This window comes from Equus przewalskii, chromosome 1 (genome assembly GCF_037783145.1).
Source record: "Equus przewalskii isolate Varuska chromosome 1, EquPr2, whole genome shotgun sequence".
Taxonomy (NCBI): domain Eukaryota; kingdom Metazoa; phylum Chordata; class Mammalia; order Perissodactyla; family Equidae; genus Equus; species Equus przewalskii.
Window position 1 is genome coordinate 6773178 of NC_091831.1, and position 19401 is coordinate 6792578.

A 19401-nucleotide genomic window follows, 5' to 3' on the forward strand; every position below is an offset into this window, starting at 1 on the left:
CTGGGCTCATGGGTCTACGTTTCATGGTTTTCTTGCTCTTCCTTTGAAATTTCACTGACAGAGTCTGGCCGCTGTGCTGGTGCCTCTCCTTAGCAACAACTCTCCACTGTCCAATTTCCTATTGTGAGCCAAATTGCCACAGTTAGTAGAATTGTGTTCCAGTGGCGGGCTGGTGGCTCAATAGGGGCTCATCTAAGAACACAAAAGATTATTTATCACCTTAATATTTGGAAAGAAGCAGTAAAGTATCTTATTTTATCAAATTGGTCCATTATGACATTTTCTGGCCAATGGAGGTAAAACGTCTTGGGGGAAGGGGCGCCTTCTTCTCATTTTGTACAAAGGACCTGCATGGGCTGGTGGTGCCCTTGCCCGGCCCAGATCTGTGTCTCTTCTCAGCTGGTCTTGATGCTGTGTCGACAGGGTCTCTGCTCACCCCTTCCTGCCCTGCACCTGGTCTCTCAGGGCCCACTTTCACTGCAGAGAAGTGTCCTGCTGTGCCTTCTCCCTAAGGCCCGCAGCTGGACGCAGTGAGGTCAGGACCAGAAAAGTCAGAGCAGCCCACTACCCCGATCCTATTCCTGCCAGCCCGTTCTGCGTGATGCCCTGAATGGTCAGCCCTTGTTTTCAGGACGCATTCCTGACTGACCACTACCTTCCCCAGAATCGTATCCCATCAGCTGCTGGGGAAGCTGTGGCCCAGCCATCTGCTAAACTCTCTGCCCCTGGAAGCTTTTGTCTAACAGATGCCATGATGTCTTTACCTTACAACAGCTGGCTTTGTGCTTGCTATTCAGATTTTTGGTATTAAAAATATATTGTTTGTTGATACCTACATAACTAGGACATTTATCGACAAAGCAGTGAATTGAATACCGTGAAATTCAGGTTCTAGCTGAGTGAAGTGTGATCCAGAAGAGGCTCAGAAATGACGCCAGAAGTCCAGGGAATGTTTGCTTCTTAGTCTAGGAGAGTTCCTGGGTGCTCTGATGAACATCTTCAAATAATAAATGTAATACATTTCGCAATAAAACGAGCTTGAGAAAAGCATAAGTGGGCACTGTAAAATGGTCCAAGAAGCTCTTCTCTGAGCCAAGGGTGTGAGTTTAACAGAAGGAATTTGTGACTGTTGGGCAGGATGTTTTTGCTGGTTTTCACTCACCTCCCGTTGCATAGTTCAGTTCTGGATAGGTGAGTTTGCTGGATAGCTGAGCTATAGAGTATCAACCAATAGGGTAATGCATTTGAAAAAAGGGAAGAGAGGGACTGTCAGTAGTTGAAGGAAGGCTGCAGAGCCCCGGCCCCTCCAGGTCTCAGGCTTTGGGCTTCAGCCCAAGTGATAGGAATGTCTGGCAGAGGCTGCTGCTTTATCCGCACTTCTCTTTAGGCGGGCAGAGCCTGCGGTGGCAATGGGTCTTCACCAAGGTGATATGGTCTAAAATTGGGGGCATGAATAGAGAACTCTTAAGTCTAACCTGCCTGCTGAGCGGATGGGAAAGCAAGAGGATGCCTCTGCCCTTCCTGGAGAAGGCCGGCCTGCCTGAGGACCCTTCCTCGCTGCTGATTGTTCTTTCCAGAATCCACACAAAGAGATCTGATCAATAAGTTGTCAGAAAAGTCCTTCTTTGGCTGCATGTTTTTCCTTTCTTCTGTACACCAACTGCATTCCACTTTCCTAGAGTAGTTTTAACTCTTTCAAGTCACCAGTGGAATCTCTGACTTGCACAGAATCATTCACGCAAGAATTTACATTAAATCAGGTAGAGAGAGAGATAATTGATAGGTGGGTAGGTAAGTAGATGGATAGATAGTTAGATCTCCGTGAGTCTGTAAATAAATACATTCACCTAAAGAGCATAACACCAGGGTAGAACTAGCAGGCTGAGACTGCGTCACTGATAATTAATTTGATTTTTGATTCTTTAAGGGAGATTCTAATAAAAGGAAGCAACGTAGAAAGGAAGAACTACTTTAGGCCTTTTTTGCTTGTGATATTTTATACTTAAACAGAATTGACAGTTTTTGAAATAAAAGTTTAGAAAGGTTTTTCTGTACAAATTAGCAAAGATCAGCTTTACCTTGGGAGGCCATGTCCCCTCTCCAGATGACAAGGACTGATAACAACCGCCATTTTTTTAGTGCTCCCTGTGTTTCAAGCCCTGGGACCAAATAGGCCCTTTACCTACATTTTGTTTGTTCATAAGAACGTGGAAAGCTGGGTTTATGCCCTTGTTGACTCATCTGCCTCAGATGCCACAGCCAGAACTCACATTGAGGGGAGCTTCTGTATTCTCTGTCTTCCCACTGCCCTGCACGGCCTCACCACACTCAGCCTCTTCCCATTGCCTGGGACACCAGGACTCGGGGACAGAGGGGCTGGAATGAACTGCAGACAACCGAGATATTTTAAGAGAGGTCACTGTTCTAATTAGCGCCAGGTAGTCATAGGCTCATTTCCTTTTTGTGCATAAGACATTTGAGAAAAGGTAGCGAGAATCTTCCAAGAATCTATTATTCCAGTGGTTCCCAGGACTTTCTCCTGCCCTAGTACACAGAAGGTTTGCACGCATCCCACTGGCAGCCTGGCTCTCTCCCCAGGTGGGGCCCTTCTACTTAGTGGCATCAACACAGGGAGGAAATAATGCCTGGCGGATAGTCCCTGCCTTATTTAAAATGAATAACTTTTAAAAATTAGTAAAGTATTCCAAAAGAATAAAGAAAGTAAAACAAAGAATATAAAACAAACGGTGAAAAGAAAGTCTCTCTACTACCCCCCGTTCCTGTCTTGCATGCCCCTCTCCCGAAGTTTCCAGCATCTTCTGGGTCCTTCGAGAGATATTCTGGGCACGTGAGCATTTACTGGGGAAGCAGACCTGACACAAGCATTTTGCTTTGTTCACTTAAAATTGTATCGTAGAGATTATTCCATGTCTACACAGAGCAGCTGCCTCACTCTTTTTCACTGCTACAAAGCACGGATGTACCATAATTGACTTACTAGTCCCCTATGGTTGGACGTAAGGTGGTTTCCACACTTTTGATGTTATAATGTGGCAACAGGCAACAAGTTGTGCACATTTTAGATCCCCTGCTTTATTAGAGGTGTGCACCGTGACCTGATCAATTGCTACCTACCTCTGCACTTGCTGTAGCAGATAACCTGGCATCAATGTTTCTGCAATAATGATGATGACTGATATGTATTAAATGCTTACTGTGTAGCAGGTACTGCTAAATACCATACATGGATCATACTTTATTATAGTATTACCTCGATTTTAATATTTATATTAATAGCATAAATGTTATTTATTATATAAAATATAATTATGTAAAATATATAAAATATATTGTTTACTATATAAATGTATTACAAAAATCAATTAAAAGATACAATAAATAATATGGTAATATTATTACCTCATTATGGAGAGACCCCGATTTTGCAGATGAGGCCAGACAGCTTCTAAGTGGTGGAGGAGGGATTTGAACTCAGGCGTCTGGCCCCAGAGTCAATGTTCTAGATCACCCAGTCTACTGCCTGCTGTCCAGAAGGTCATTTGAGTTCCTATGGGCACCAGCGAGCGCAGTCTCTTTAGAGCCAAATGCGTGACAGCCGGTGGACATAATTGGAGCTCCTGGGTGAGCTCCAGGGGAAGTCTGACCAGGAATGACCACCAAGTGCTGAAAGCTGTGACGGCACATGCACTATGGCCACCGAGGGCTCCAGGTCTCCCAAGGCAGTGCTGCCGCCTGTCGGCCTGTCTCGAGTAGAGGGAAGTGTGCACAAGTCAGTGCGTTAGATGTGGGCTCATCAGATGTTTTGAGCACAACTCTCGTTTTATTTTTAGTAGAAACAAAAGTATTTTCTGGAAGCAACAAGAAGCAACAAGAAACGCGTGTGACTTTGTCTGCTCCCCCAGTGGAACAGAAGCTGGTTAAAGATTTCCTGCCTCCTGGCTGTAGCCCTCCAAGCAACAGCTGTCAGTCTAGCGACCTTTCTGAGGCCGCAGAGAGTCAACAGCAAAGCTTCCCGAAACCCGGAATCTGTGTCCCTGGGTTTCTTTGCCCCTTGCAAGATTTATGCACATCTCCACAGGAAGACCATGGTGTTCAGGCAGAAAGAGAGTTCCCCAAAGGTAAGAAGCGAGGGAGGTAGGGTTGAGATGGTCCGTCCTTGATAGTCATATGGAAAACATTACAGTATCTTCCTGGGGTCTGGTTCGCGCAATCTCACCTTGTGAAGCTGCCCCTTCTCCAACTGTGCGAGCAGAGAAGCAAGCAAGTCCAGCAGGTTTAAATGGTGGGCGGGTTCTACCTCCCAAGCATCAGGAAGGCAGCCCCGTGTGGGTCAGGAATTCCAGTCCCACTGTGCACAAGGCCAGTGTCACGTGAGGCTGAAAAGAAGGGCACTCCCAGGGGCATAGCACATTCTCAGGCCTAGGGAGGGGATGTTTGAGATGCTGCTGTGGCTGCTCTGAAGGCAGCAGGTTTCCTAGGCTGATGGTGGTCCTCTGTAAATGACTAGCAGGGATAATGGCTGAGGGGCATAGGCCCCCACGTGTGATGGATGCTTAACAAGCATGAGTGCACTAGACATCACAGTGCCCACAGGGTAGGTCCCAATCTCAGCCTCTCACAAGGGAGGGAACCAAGAATTCAAACCAGGCCATCATTTCTCTAGAGGCCAAGTGGCTGATCCCTACTATTCCTGCAGTAAGTGCTGTGCCATAAAAGAACAGAGGAATAGAAAATGGGCCTGTGGTGCCCAGTGATGTGGGTGGAAAAATTTAGCTTTCCTATCACTCTAAAGATTTTCCCAAAGAGCTATCGATAAGGATAGAAAGAAAAATATCAGATTATAGAGCTTTGGGATGTAAAAGTTAAAATGTTTATGGCAATTGATAAAAATAATTTCACTTGGAACCCGAGTTAATCGCTAGCTCTTCCTTCATTAATACATTAAAGAAGCATTTATTAAACACCTACTGTATGCCATTAAATAAGCATTTATTAAATATCTACTGTGTGCCATTAAATAAGCATTTATTAAATATCTACTGTGTGCCAGGTGCTCCCTGCCCTCCAGGTGCTCTCAGTCCAGTACTGGAGACATTGGGATTGTAACTGTGTCTGTGGTGAGCTATCAGGAAGCTGAGGACGGCCCCAGATGCTCCAAGCAGGGTCTGGACAGAGACATATTCCTCAAGGAAATAATTTTGAGCAGGAACTTGAAAGCTGATTAGAGGTTTAAAGATTAGAGCCAAGGGTGAAGACCGTTTCAGACTGAGGGAAGGACATACACAAAGCAAAGAGTTGGTGGAAAGAGCGTGGCTTATTTGGGGGCCAAGGGGCCAGAGTGCAGGGGACGCCGAGGCGGGGAGGCTAGCATGAGTCTAAGGTCACATGAATCAAGTTGGAAGATCCTTATAAGCCCATTAAGGGAGTCTGGACTGAAGGCAGGGCCAAACGCTTGAAGGAGACGAGGCTTAATTGGATTTGCTTTGAAGGAGACTGTCTCCTGGACAATATGGAGGACAGATGAGAGAGGGGCAAGTCTAGGGGGCTGAGACCCAGCCAGTGATGAATACAGACCATGTCACTGAGGAGGAGGGGCCACAGTGGTGGGGACTTTCAAGATACAGGGGACAAAGCTGTGTTGTGCACTGATGAGGATGGGCACATCAGGACTGCGTCTGGGTTGCTGGATCTGGTGATGGGCCAGATGGTGGGGAAGGATGTAAGGGGACTGTGGCTTCCCTGTGCATAGGGTGAGCTAGTTGTAATAAAGGCTCACAGTAAGAAATGGAAACAGTGTGTGGAGGGCGTAATTAATTCTAGCTGGAGGAGGTCCTGGGGGACAGAGATCTGGGCTAGTTGGTTAGGCCTGAAGCAGGGATGGGGGAGCAACAGGGAAATCCTCCAGAAAGAACAGAAGCAAATGCTTAGAAGAATGAGAGAGGATGATCTGAGAACCTCGAAGTAGTGTGTTGTTGGTAGAGAATCAAAAGTGACAGCTGGAGCTGGAACATCTACCCTGAACAAGCCACATAAAGTCTGGTCCGTCTGTAGGGCTTGTAGGAAGTAGGGACCATTGATGGATTTTGAGTAGAGATGGGACAGCTGGTCCAGGCCACAGAGGATCCAGGGTGAGCAGTGGAGGTTATAACAAGGGGTTCAGATAAGAGATTCACGGGACCATGGAGATGCGTCCTATGGCCAGGTGAGCCTCCTAGTGGACACCTCTCCACTCTCAACAGAACTACTCCTTCTGGGCGCCTGGGCTGGCACCATGGAGAGATGCAAGGCGAATAGGACACAGTTTAGCCCTCAAGGGAGTCACAGGCTTGTGGGGTTAAAACATCCTGTGACGAGCTTACTTTGTCACTGATGCTGCTGAATGCATGAAGTGTGTTCCACTGCGGGAACACAGAGGAGGCAGGATGGAGCCTGCCTTGGGAAGGGGAGGGGGCTTCCTGAAGGATTTGGGCTCAGCCTGGAGGTAGGAGGTCACCGGGTGGAGGAATCAAAGGGGCTTTGTGGAGATAGGAGAGCCTGTGGGCGAGGATGAGAAAGACGCTGTTGAGTCGCAGATCTGGAGGCATTTGGGGAGGCTGTGGTTGGGGGGACGTGCGGTGGGGGGAGCAGGGGGAGCTCAGGCGGGAAGAGTGGCCTAGGACAGACTGAAGGGATATTGTGTTCCAGAAGGAGAAGTTGGTCAGGAAGTGCTCAGTGAATTCAAATTAATCCCCCCAACTCATTCCCTGACCTTTTCCACAAAGGAATGTCAAAATGGCCCTGGGATGAGGCCACATCCAGCCGTGCGCGTGTGCAAGATAGAGAGAGAGAGAGAGAATTTCCATTACAAATGTAAAGCCAGTGGTAGTCTCCAGCAAATTAAGAGGAGGGATAAATAATTGAACACCACTCCTCCATCTTACATCATTAGTGCCGAAAACATGAGATAAATGAATACACTGTCCCCAAACAACCAAGCCGTAAGCATTGTACAGGACACACTTAATGTGAAGCACAGACTAGAAAAGTTTCTTTCCTTGTGAGGAAAGGCATTTGGAACATCAGAAGCCAAGGGAATACCTCCATGGCATAATTAGGCAGTCCTGAGGCCTGGCTGCCCGCAAACCTTCCTCCCTGTGACCGGGCCAGCTGAGGGGGTGGGGGTCTGTGATGAGGCAGATCTCGTCGGCTTAACGAGGCCCATTAATAACCCACTGGCGTTTCTATCTTCAAAATTGTCTTCTGTGAATGGTGTTGAGGAGCCAGGCGGCAATCACGTGGTGCCCTCTAAATGGAATTCTAAATCTTCGCTCCTAGGAGATTACACCTGCTGCGACTTGGTTGTAAAGTTAAAGGAATGCAAGAGGAGAGAGGGCCCCAGCACCCCCGAGCCCGCGCCCGCACCGCCTGAGCCAGCAGCCCCACAGGAACCAGAGACCCCCGACCTGCCGGAAGACTGTTCCAAGGGCTGGCAAATGCCTGCAGGCTCCTTGACCCTGCAGGTGAGAACTTCCGTGCTTCCTGGCTTGATTCCGGCCTAGGGGAGATCTTCCCCAGGGAGTCCGTGGGCACACGATCTCACTTCTGCTTCTGAGGATGGAGACCTGTCTCCCCTTCGTAGTGTCTGTGTGACTCTGGGCAGGTCCCCTATCTTCTCGGAGTCTTTGTCTCACTGTGTGAGTGATGGAGAGAATGTTGTCTGTTCCACTGGCCTAGAGTGAAGGTCACATAATATCCATAGTGACAGTGATTGTAGCAATGACAATGAGCATCTGTTGAGAAGTTCCACGTGCCCAGACATCAGGCAGGTCACTTCCTAGGCGTCAGTGGCTTCCATCGTTCACAGCACCCAAGTGAGGCAGGAGCCCCTATAACCTTGTCTTCGGTTAAGGACATTGAGCCTTTGAAAGATTAAGGAAGTTCCAAAGTCAGGTGGCCATGGTTTCAAGGATACGAAAGCTTTCATTTGGTATCTTTTCCCAATTGTAGAAATAATATGGACACATGTTTTAAAGTTCAAAAAATACAGAGATATAAAAATTAGAAGGGCAGACAGCCTCAGAGAAAGCCCTTGCTGACATCGTGTGGTAGAGCCACCATGCCTTGGGGTGTTGTAAGCCACCCTGTGCGTGTGGAGACGGCTCCATCTGCCGGCCCCTGCACCCCTGTTGCGCGGGTTGGCCCTTGGTGAGAGGGTGGAGGATGGTGCCCCCACAGCAGCCAGAGCCTCCAGCCTCAGGGTGGGCAGCTGAGGCAGCAGCCAAGCCTGGGCCAACGGGCCATTCTCTGTCTCTCCAGTCCCTGTGACTTGTGCCGGGGACCCAGGCCTGGTGAGTGGAGGCATATTGGCTGCGAAGACTCCTTTCCTGGTACAGCTACCAGGGGCATGTTCATGACACAGATGGAGCCCAAGCTGCCCTCTTCCTGGGAGCTCTGAGGTCCCGGAGAGCTGGAAGAGGAATGTGGCAGAGGAATGTTTCTGCTGCAGCAGCACCTCCAGAAGGACTTTTGAGCACCTACTGTGTGCAGACCTCAGGGAAGTGGCTGTGAGGGATACTATGTGGATGAGATGTGGCCCGTGGCCTCCAGGAGCTCACAGCCTAGCAGGCCGATAAACATGTGTGAACCACTTGCACCAGGTGGTCTGTGAAGCACCACAATGCTCAGGCTGAATGGGGAGACACGACAGAGCATTCTGGGAGAGTGGGAACTTGAGCCGATGGGTGTGACTAGTACCCCAGGCAAGGGACCCACTTGAACAGAGGTTTGCAAAGGAAAGCAAGTTAGGACAATGAAAGGCAGCGTGGGAAAAGCATGAGACTGCCACAGCTGAGAGTCACTATGTGATCTACCAAACTACGGTGAGCCCCAGTTTTTGCATCTGTCAAACGGAGATAAATAAATCTGCCTTCCAGGATCAATGTGGGGATTCCCGGAGACGATGAACACACAGACAGCACCTGGCCCAGTGCCTGGCATGGAGCAGAATTCATCCATGGTGGTGTCTCTTTTTCAGTAAACCTGGGTAGGTAGCTTAGTGTAGGCCTGGATGGGGGAGACAGTGAGAGATGAGGCTGAAGTGGAAATACAGAAATTCTACCTTCTCTCTGGAGCTACAGACCCATTTTGCATAGCAAAGATTTCTTGCCAACTCTTCTACCTGGGAGGAGAAGCTGTTTCTGTTAGCTGCAATTGCAGCTTCTCCTAAAAAGGCACACATTTTACATTGAGTGGAAGATCTGGTCTGTGCTTCTTAAGGCGTCCAGCTCCCAGCAGAAGCAAGGGGCTCATGGTGCTTCCATTCCTGCCCTGCTCTGTGTCTCTGGAATTGGGTGTTTGGGGCAGTCAGACTTTGATATGGTAGAATTGACAGCATAGGAGGAGGAATGGGCAGAAGTTTGCCTGTGCCTCGTAACCTTGATGTTGGTGACCAGTTGGTCATGCTGCAGTGGCGCACTTGGGGCAGGGCAGGACCGGCCACCAGGACCCCTGGTATCAATATCCGTTACAACTTTTACAGGAAGTTGTAGAAGAAAATTGTGACATGCTTACGCACGGTGGCTTTCGGTCTCTGAGTGTTGTACTTTTGATCAGCTTCTTGACCAAATCAGATGGATGTTGCCTGTCTCTTAAAATGTTTTCTTTCCTTCACTTAGGAAGCGCTGGAAGTCCGTAAACCTCAGTTCATTTCTCGCTCACAAGAACGACTGAAGAAGCTCGAACACATGGTGCAGCAGAGGAAAGCCCAGCGGAAGGAGAACGTGGGGCAGAAGCAGTCTCTTCTCCCTGTCCGCGCCAACAAGAAGCAGTTCACCGTTCCTCATCCTCTTAGCGGTAAGCTCTGGGTGGCTGAAGAGGCCTGGCGAGACTGGGGGATCCCTGGGGCTGGACCCTTCGCCCGAGGTGACGGTGCAAATGACATCTGCAGGGCTCGTGTTTGCTCTAAGTATCCAAACCTTAGTATCAGGAAGCATGCTCTGGGAGCCAGCCCATTTTGAGAGATTATATATGGGCACTGAATTCAGCAGTAATAACTTGGGACACAAATTTACCATTAGAGCTGGGAAAGAAGCCACACAACTGTAGCAGCCAGGGTAGCAAGTTCAAATTCTTGGCTCCTAACAGATATTTGCAAGAGATCCCCTTTGCCCTTTATAGATTGCAAAACAGACCTCAGGGTGCGAGGGTGACTCCAGCTTGTCTCCATCAACATTCTTCATCTTGAAACCCCTTTCCTGCTGGGAGCTCAGAGAGGGGATGGCCGGCTTTCGAAGAGCTGCAGAGCCGGTGTCAAGCCGACCCTGGGAGGGGCAGCGCTCATTCCCCTCATTAGAGAAGAGATACCAGGAACCTTCTCTCGGCCAGGCACCGTGCTGGGAGCTGGGGATGGTGCAGTGAGCAAGGCTGACCTCAGTCTTTTCTTCATGGAGCTTATAAACAGACTATTAAACCAGCAAGAATAGCAAGAGGAGATGAGGGCAAGAACAGGGACATCAGAGCACAACTGACGGCCTGCCAACTCAAATCTTAAAATCTGGAGGCCTGGGGAAACCTCAGTTTTATTCTTTTGGATAGAGGAGCAAGATTTTTTTTCCTAGGAAAATGTTCTGGCCCCCAGGAGGTGAAATCATGGGTATAATTCTGAATAAAAGTCCTCAGGGGAAATAACTATATCCAATAAAATGCAGCTTAGCAAACATTACCGAGGTCTTGCAGGGGCCTGAGGGACAGAGGACAAAGAGTGTTGTAAGGGCATTCCTGTTAACCTCCAGGGTCCATGGGCAGGCCAAGGTTCCCTCATGCAACCAGAGCACTGTGGGGGGAGTTGCCTAAGACCCTGGGCAAGGGTGGACTTGAATGCATCCTTCTTGTGGCGAAGGATTTGGCAAAACACACTGCTCTTCCCAGTGACATGTTCCAGTAGGCCAAGGAAAGGAAATCAACAAGATGAATGGGCGAAGAGGTCCCCCCCTTGAAATGTGTCTCTCACCAGAATTTCAAGCCAGTTGGCAGATAGAGGCTCGATTTGAGTGTGTTCTCCAGGGTGCCATTTAGTCTCTGGCTCAACAAAGAGTGAGCTGGGTTCAGGTGCTGACTTCTCAAGCTGCTATGAGGGATGACAAATGTCAGCCACAACTGGGAGTCTTCAACAGGGAGGCCCCCTGGGGCCTTCAATGTCTCTGCTTGTCCTGAGGAGGGCTGCCCAGGTACCCATGATGTGTGGGCCCCTCCGCCTCAACATTTTTGAAGATCCTTCTTGATAGGTTAACAAATATAACACAATGCCTCTTTAGAACTCAACAGATTCACATTCACACAAAAAATAGTGTCTGAGGAGCTTCCTTTTGGTCAGATCCCTTTACTTTGTGTAGCAAAATATGGAGACCCAAGGACATTTGGGAACTTGTTATGTGTGGGGCCATGCATCAGCAGCCGTGCTGGGTTCTTCGTCCCCTGGGGCAGCTACCTTCCAGCTGTGCCACATTGTGGGCCCCAAATGGTCTGGAATACCATCATCTCAAATACCAGAGGGAGGCCGCCTTGGTCAGCTCTATTCGTTTCCTGGGACTGCTGTAAGAAATGACCACAGACTGACTAAAATAACAGAAATGTATTATCTCACAGTCTGGAGGCCAGAAGTCCAAAATCAAGGTGTCAACAGGATTGATTCCTTCTGCGGCTTAGAGGGAGAGTCCATCCTACGCTTCTCTCCTGGCTTCTGGTGGCTTCTGGCATTCCTTGGCATTCCTTGGCTTGTAGATGCATCATTCCAATCTCTGCCTCCATCTTCACATGGCCTCTGCCATGTCTGTGTGTCTTTATGTAGAAATTTTCTCTTCTTATAAGATCACAGGCGATGGATCGGGGTCCACCTTAATCCAAGATGACCTCATTTTAATTTGCGTACATCTGCAAAGACCCTATTTCCGAATAAAGTCGCAATCACACATATGGGGCTGGGGATAGGGGGACAAGGACTTGAAGGTATCTTTTAGGGGAGACACAGTTCTATCCACTGCCATCATCCAACTGTGGTGTTTGCTGGAAACAGAAATCCTCACAAGTCCACATTCCTTTAAATGAAAGTCTTAAAACCATATCTATATGAAAGGTGGTGAGACCCAGTCAATAGTAGTAAATAACCAAGTCACCTTTCTATTCCCCAAATTTCAAGACAGTCCTGGCGATGAGACTGCTCTGGACGGGCCTCGGGTGCAAGGGTCTTGCGGCTCTTCTGCCCATCCTGCGGTATTTATGTGTCGATGAGAGCTTTACCCCCATGTTTGTTTGTGTTAGGTCAGTTCAGTTGGACAACTTCGGGAATCAGAGCCTCTTGTGAGCCCGCGCTAGTGAGAGGGAGTGTTGAAGGCCCCATTAAACAAGTCTACAGTACACATCTTGTCTTCAGCCTGTCTGCTGGCAAGACGATAAAAGCAAAATGCACATGTTTTTCTTACATGCTAAATTAGTTAATAAATCATTTGCATGAATGAGCTCTGGCTGCAGTGTCCAGACGTCTGTTAGAAAGAAGGCTTGCTTGCTTTCCGAGCTGGGGTAGCGGCCTCTCATCAGGGCTCGCCAGCGGTCTTGGCTCTGGAACAGACCTGAGCTGTTCAGGTGGGAGCTCTGGCAGCTGACAAACACCCTCCAGGGCAGGGGCTGCCGGGAGAGCAAGCGCCTGCCTCGCAGGGACAATTACAGCGAGGGCCAGAGGCCAGCTCTGCTTCCTGTTGGCTGACGAGTTCTGAGGAGTCTTTGAGGCTCAGAGCAGTGACATGTGTGCACGCATGCACGTGCACGCACATGTGTGTTTGTGTTAACCGGGCTCCCTGTGTGGAGACGGGGATTCTCATGAACATTTGAGAGGGATTGTGGAGAAGCCAGGAAGTGGCATTATAAAGGTCCTGCCTACAGCCCCAGCCTCTCTTTACTGTCTCGTCCCCTATAGCTTGAATTCCCAAAGCCAATAAATGCATGTCTCTTTCCTTGCCCAGGAGCCACCTGGGCCACCTTTGCATGACTATAGCAGTGACATAGGAGCTTCTTCATCCATGTCTTAGCAAACCTATCTTGAGAACCTACTCCGTGCCAGGCACAGTCTCTGGTCTCACAGACCTCGCCACCTTGTGGGGAAAGCACACAGGTAAAGAGGAAATGACCTTGGGATTTACTAAGTGCCAATGAAAGCATTTGTCTGGTTGCCATGGAAACTCATAGGTGTGGACTTGCCCCCACCTTGGGGGTACTGAAGGCACAGTAGTGAGAGTAACCTGAGGTGCTCAGTTCAGCTAGGACTGGAATGTGAAATGAGAGTGTGGGGCAGAGGGAGAGACACAGGGGCCCAAGACGAGCCTAAGGAGGCTAGAAGGCATTGTATCTGCTGCTCCTGAGTCTAAATACTCTGTGGAATGCAGAACAGTGACAGACGGAGAGGTTCTCAGGTGGCACAATGAGTGGAAAGTGGTGACTGCCAAGTTCCGGAGGAGAGGAAATGAGACCTAGGAAGCTGAAGGGGGAAGGCAGGAGGCAGCTTTGCTTTCACTCTCTGAGGTTGCTGACTCCCCAGTCTGAGGGCCTCTCTCTTCAAGTCAGGGCTCCTCCTGCACACTCCACCACTTACCTGGGGCTGTAGGCAAGACTTCCCCATCTTCCCACACTGCTCCTGGCATCCCATGGCGGGGGGAGGATGTGGTCATGTCCAAAGGCACCTAGGAATTAGAGTGGTTCAGAATTAGTCATAGCGTCCACCTTGCAGAATGAATCGGGAGCAAGATGGACTAAAACCACATGGGAAGCATCAGGTACAGGACCTGCAGGAATAGGCGGCCCATCACCTATAGGTGTAGGAGGTACATTACCTGCAGATGTACCTGCAGGAGTAGGCAGTACAGCACCCATAGGTGTAGGGGCACAGCACCCGTGGGTGTAGGGGTACAGCACCTGTGGGTGTAGAGGGTATAGTACTTATGAGTGTAGAAGGTATAGCACCTGTAGGTGTAGGCGGTGCAGCACCTGTAGGTGTAGGAGTACAGCAACTGTAGGTGTAGGGGTACAGCACCTATAGGTGTAGGGGTACAGTACCCGTGGGTGTAGGGGTACAGCACCTGTGGGTGTAGAGGGTATAGTACTTGTGAGTGTAGAACGTACAGCACCTGTAGGTGTACGGGTACAGCACCTGTGGGGTGTTGGTTGTACAGCACCTATTTGTGTAGGGGCTCAGCACCTGTTGGTGTAGGGGTACAGCACCTGAAGGTGTAGGGGTACCGCACCGGTAGGTGTAGGCGGTACAGCACCTGTAGGTAGTAGCTGGTGCAGCACCTGCAGTCTTGCAGGTAGGAGGCAGTACAGCACCCGCAGGTTGTAGGTGCTCAGTCAGCGGCAGCCCTCACTGTCCTCTGTTGACCTATCTGTGGCTCTATCCTGTTCCCACTGCAGCTCCCCAAGCCCGGCCTCATCATCTCCCTGGGCTGGAGGTTCAGCTCAGATCCTCCCTGGAGCCCACCCCCACCCTGCCTGCCTCTGCCTTCCCGCAGCCTTCCCAGTTGGTCTCATTTCTCATTTGCTGTTCTTCCTTACCTCCAGGGACATTCACAATCAGGGTCCCCAAACCACCTGATGGAAGCTTTATCTGTCCCTCTTCCTTTCTGCCCTGCAAAATCCTGCCCAACCTTACTAGCTCGTCTCAAGTCCAGCCTCTTCCTTCATCTCTTACCTGCGAGGCCCTTTCCTCTCCTTCCTGCACTGCATGACCTGGGCAGTGTGATGACTTTCAATTCACAGAGGAGCGCTTGCTCCTTAGGAATCACCGCTGATTCCTGCCCTCAGTGCTGCCAACAGTCAGAAAGCCCAGCCGTGCTCAGATCCAGCCCAGGCTGCTTTGCTCCCGTCTCGGTTGATTCCCCTCTGCCTGTCAATATCTTTGTCATGTCCCCTTAACCTGTGTTAAGAATGTATGGAAAACCCCGCAGGAACATCCTCCTCTTCCATGAAGCCCGCCGTGACTATCCCCATCCAGTCTCCCCACCCCCTTCCATTTGAGTACTCTTGACTTGTGTATCTCTCTAGATCCCCCATCTTCGTACCTTCTTATTTGGATTATAGCCATATGAGTGTGCTGGAAAATTCTCCCTACATCTTGAGTGCCAGTGTGCACACACCACACCAAGTCACTCTGGGACGCCCTCCTATGTGCACTGAAGCAGACTGAATTAATCTGAATCGCGTTAGCCACACTTCCGAGGGTGAGCCAAGTCAGAGCTATTCAGATCACGGACCAGTAGAAAAACGGAATTCTCCTGAAGGCACTGCAGAATTCCTTCTCCGACGATCTGCTTTCACTGACGATTCTTGGCTGGAGCAAGTATTAAAGTTAATTTGCATTCCCAGAGCATCTAGCTGGAGAAGTGACCCAGCAGATACGTGATGGCTGGGGAAGTCACCGCAGTCATAAAATCGTGCTGCTCATCGTGCAGCAAGCCGGGCCCTGGCTATCACCTGAGCTGATCTCGTGAATGTTTTTCCATAAAACATGAGAGTAAATATTTGTGGATAGTTCTCCCAATATTACTCACAAAGAAATTTTAAAATGTGCGTATCAGATGCAATTAAATTGTAAGTTCATCAGTCTGCAAAGAAAACAGGGAGCGTGATTTAGCTAAAAGGCTGTCTCCTTGATTCAAAGACATTCGCGTGTAGAACATATTAGTGTCCTTCCCAGACCAATGAGAAAGTGTAGTGTGTTTTTTAAGGAAACATGTGAAGAAAAGACCAGTTTATGTCCACTGATTAGAAGTAGACCTAAAGGACGGGTTATTTACAATTAAAATAACATAAGGTGAAAACACAGAGTTGCAGACCAGTGAGGAAAACCGAATTCAGGGGACATTTCTTTTCCCGGTTGTCTTGATTTTATTTTCCAAATGATCTCCCCTTTATCCCACACTGCAGCTCAGTAATAAACCTGTAGTGACACTAAGGGTATAAATCTGCTTGGCAACGAGAATGAAAGTTTATTCATCATCTATAAATCACCCTATTTTGTGGTTCTCTAAAAAAAATGCTGGGAAGCCCTGGAATTGGAGCAAACAGAGACTCCCAGATCCACAGTGAGTCTTTCTGATTGTGCTAGATGGTGCTGTTTTCTGGTGACGTGTGTGAGTTGAGCCATTGTTGAGGTTCCTTTAAATGAGTAATTTAAACTTGCCATAATGTGGAGAAATACGCCAGATTTTCTTTTTATGTATAGAGATTAAATCCTGTCCTATAGCCACAAATAACGACTTTGAAAACTGAGAACTATTTATCACTGTTAATGTTCTGCATTTGGTCTCCCTTTTCTCCCCAGTGTCCTCAGGCCTAGAACTATCCAAACACAGTCCAGAGGGAGAGCAGGCCCTTCAGGTCCCTTTGAGAAATGTCTTGTATTCTGTGTGGTTGGAGGGTTACAATGCCCAGTGTATGTTAAGGGCACTGATGAACCCTGCAACAATGAAGACTGCTTAAATTTGTTTAAGCTTGTTTTCCCTAAACTTCTTTGGCTTTGGAATGCTTTCATCTAATTCTTGAGAGTCCACTTTGGAAACATTGCTCTAGGAATCTTTACTTATAGAAACATCTACCATGCTTTGCTAAAGAAAACCCAACTGGAGTTTCGATCTGCCATTTTCCACAGAAATCTGGGACTGTGGGAAGGAGGTCTTGCTCTCATTACCTGCGTCCCTCGGTCTAGCAATGCCAGGAAGTGATGCCTGAGAGCCCTGGGGACCTCTGGGCAGTGGGGTGTGGGGTGTGATGCTGTCTTCACAGTCTGTGGCTGGCTTTGGCTCACCGGATGCTTGTCCACAGACAGGCCTTCCTGGACCTGTCTCCATGTGGGCTACCCTGGCATCGGTAACAATGCCATCATGCTGGTGCCCAGCACAAAGTCCATCAGAGAAAGAGGAGCCAGTCACAGTCCCTTTGGAAAGTACTTCACAAATGTCACCATCTGAAATAACCAGGGAGAAAAGAGAGTCAGATTTATCAAGTGAAAATACAGGGTTCCCAGTGAAATTTGAATTTCAGATTAACAAAACATTTTTCAGTATAAGTATGTCCCAAATATTGCATGGGACATACTTACACTAAAAACTGTTTCATTGTGGATCCGAAATGAAAATTTCACTGGGCATCCTATATTCCATCTGGCCATCCTTCTGCAAAGCCTCGAAACCCACTCCAGGACTTGGCTTTTTTCCTCATCACTTGAGTTACCTTCTGTCAGTGGTCCTCAAACCCGAGCGAGCACCAGTATCCCCTGGAGGGCTTGAGAAAGTGAACACCACTGGCCCTTCCCCAGCATCTCTCAATCCGATGATCTGGGGTGGGGTCAAGAATCTGCATTTGTAACAAGTTCCCAGGTGATGCTGATGCTGCTGGTTCCAGAAGCTGCACAGATATTGGCATTTATGTGAAAATATAAGCCCCACTTTGATGAACCACAACCATAGATCTTCCACAGAGAATAAAAATCCCATAGATTCCATCAGGAACTCAGTTCTCAGGACTTTTACTTCCTGACTTTGAGAACTGCGGAAAGTGACTGAACCACGAGACCTCAGTTTCCTCCCCTATAAGGAGGAAAGAAGACCTGCTTTACTGGGTCATAGTTAGGAGGAACTGAATCACGAACTGGGGCCTCGATGCAGGGGACACTTGGGGAATGGTGATAGCATTGTTGCTGTGGTTTGGTCTTCACGGGTTACAGTGCGCTTTCGTATGGACCATTCCCTTGAGACCTCCTAAGACCCTTTAAAGCAGATGCTGTCCCCCGACTGAGCAGAGGAGGAGCTGACTCAGGGAGCTTGAGCAGCCTTTCCCAGAGCACTCAGGCGCCAAGCTGAGGCCTGAACTCACCCAGGTCTGCAGACTCGGAGCCCGAACAGACATCTTTACCATGGTGTGGAGGGTCAGGCTGGCCAAAGGAGGCATCAAATGGACATCATAAAAGTATAATGTTTAGTTTACTAATGCTCATGTTATTTTTATGTAAGTATAAACAAACTATGAATTTCCTGCCATATGTAGCGAGGTCACTAAGAAGTGGGGTTATAAAATCTTCAGGGCTGGGGAAGCTGCCCACCCGCTGCTGGTTTGCCTTCAACTTCCCCAGTGAGCTGTTCGCAGAAAATGCTGTGCATCGCCTTGCCTGCTACTGCAGGCCTCCCATGGGGAAATGCATGTTTTCAGCAACTGATGGGAGCCCTTGACGGGGCTTCAGATTGTGAGCTTCTGGTCTTGAGTAGGGATCTGGGTTAGGTTGAGAGTCACTGATCCTACTGACACCCGGGTAAGCTGAATTCACACGGTTGCAGCTTGCTGTTCTGCGTGGCCTTGGCTGCCTGCCATGCTGGCAACCAGAGATGGCTGGTGCAGGAGAGAGCCACCATGATACAGGCCAGCCTTCCTTTGCGGCCCCTGGGGCTTTTCTGGGGCTACTGGAAAGCCTTGGCCCTCTCTGTTCTTTGCTGGATCTTTGAGGAGTAACCAGGCAAGACATATTAACCCTAGGTGTCTTTGGCCCTGGAGGTGGAGTATGAATGGGAGGGGGCAGGGGTGTTCGGGGGGTTGGTGGGGAGGAAATAGAGGAGAAGAGATTCTCCCTTGTCCTCTAGGGGTTCATGTGCCACTTTGGGAGAGAGTTGGTCAGGAAGACAGCTGTAAACCAAGTCTAGAATCATCTAAGAGAAGACCCTGAGGGAGTAAGGAGGAAAAACGGGCTTGCGATGGAGCTCTTGGGCCCAGGAGATGGAGCAGGATTGAACTAGGGATTGCATCAAGATTCCATTTCTCTCAAAAAATGTTTTTCATAGACATGTTTGACTTGGGCATCTGGTCCCTGTAGTTGGGGGAGCTGAAGCCATGCTCCTCGTGTCTTGCCTGCCCATGTTTCATCAAGGGTTCTCCCGTTATGCAGATCCATAGGGGGCTCGTAGGTTGCCAGCATTCATGGTGAGTCCTTTTCATCACCACCCCCTCCCAGGGGGGCAGACCCTTTCTCAAATCCATCCTTAGCTCCCCAGCACCTCATCTTTTTGTGGAAGCCCCCAGGTGGGGAGCCTGCTCTAAACTAGAGCATAAATCTCTGCGTGCAGGAGCTGAGCTCTCCTCCAGGAAGGTGATTCATTGTTTAAGCAGGAGCTCCCTCATCCCGTTTCTCGAAAAGAAAAGAAATAGATGCAAAAAGAAATAGATGTCTCTGGAGACCTCTGGTTTATTCTCCTTTCTTGTTTTTGTATGCCTTCACCAGAAGGGGCTGAGAGCCTCGTTGCATTTCTGCAGTCTGACATCAGCATCTCTCTTGTGTGTCCAGATGATAATTGGCGCACAGTGTTGTTTTCATAT

General features: G+C 49.0%; 1 protein-coding gene across 13 annotated transcripts in view; it reads left to right on the forward strand.

The window, feature by feature from the left end:
* The window catches only part of C1H10orf90 (chromosome 1 C10orf90 homolog), a 212552-nt gene that overhangs the window by 183579 nt on the left and 9572 nt on the right, over nucleotides 1-19401 (forward strand). For 8 of the 13 annotated variants that reach the window (XM_070566828.1, XM_070567595.1, XM_008526015.2 and 5 more), the window contains 3 exons: nucleotides 3852-4139; nucleotides 7336-7520; nucleotides 9675-9852. In XM_070566828.1, coding sequence (XP_070422929.1) covers nucleotides 3852-4139; nucleotides 7336-7520; nucleotides 9675-9852 — 651 coding nt within the window. The remainder of the gene's footprint in view (nucleotides 1-3851; nucleotides 4140-7335; nucleotides 7521-9674; nucleotides 9853-19401) is intronic. The other 5 variants (XM_070566910.1, XM_070567648.1, XM_008526020.2 and 2 more) reach the window with 2 other exon arrangements.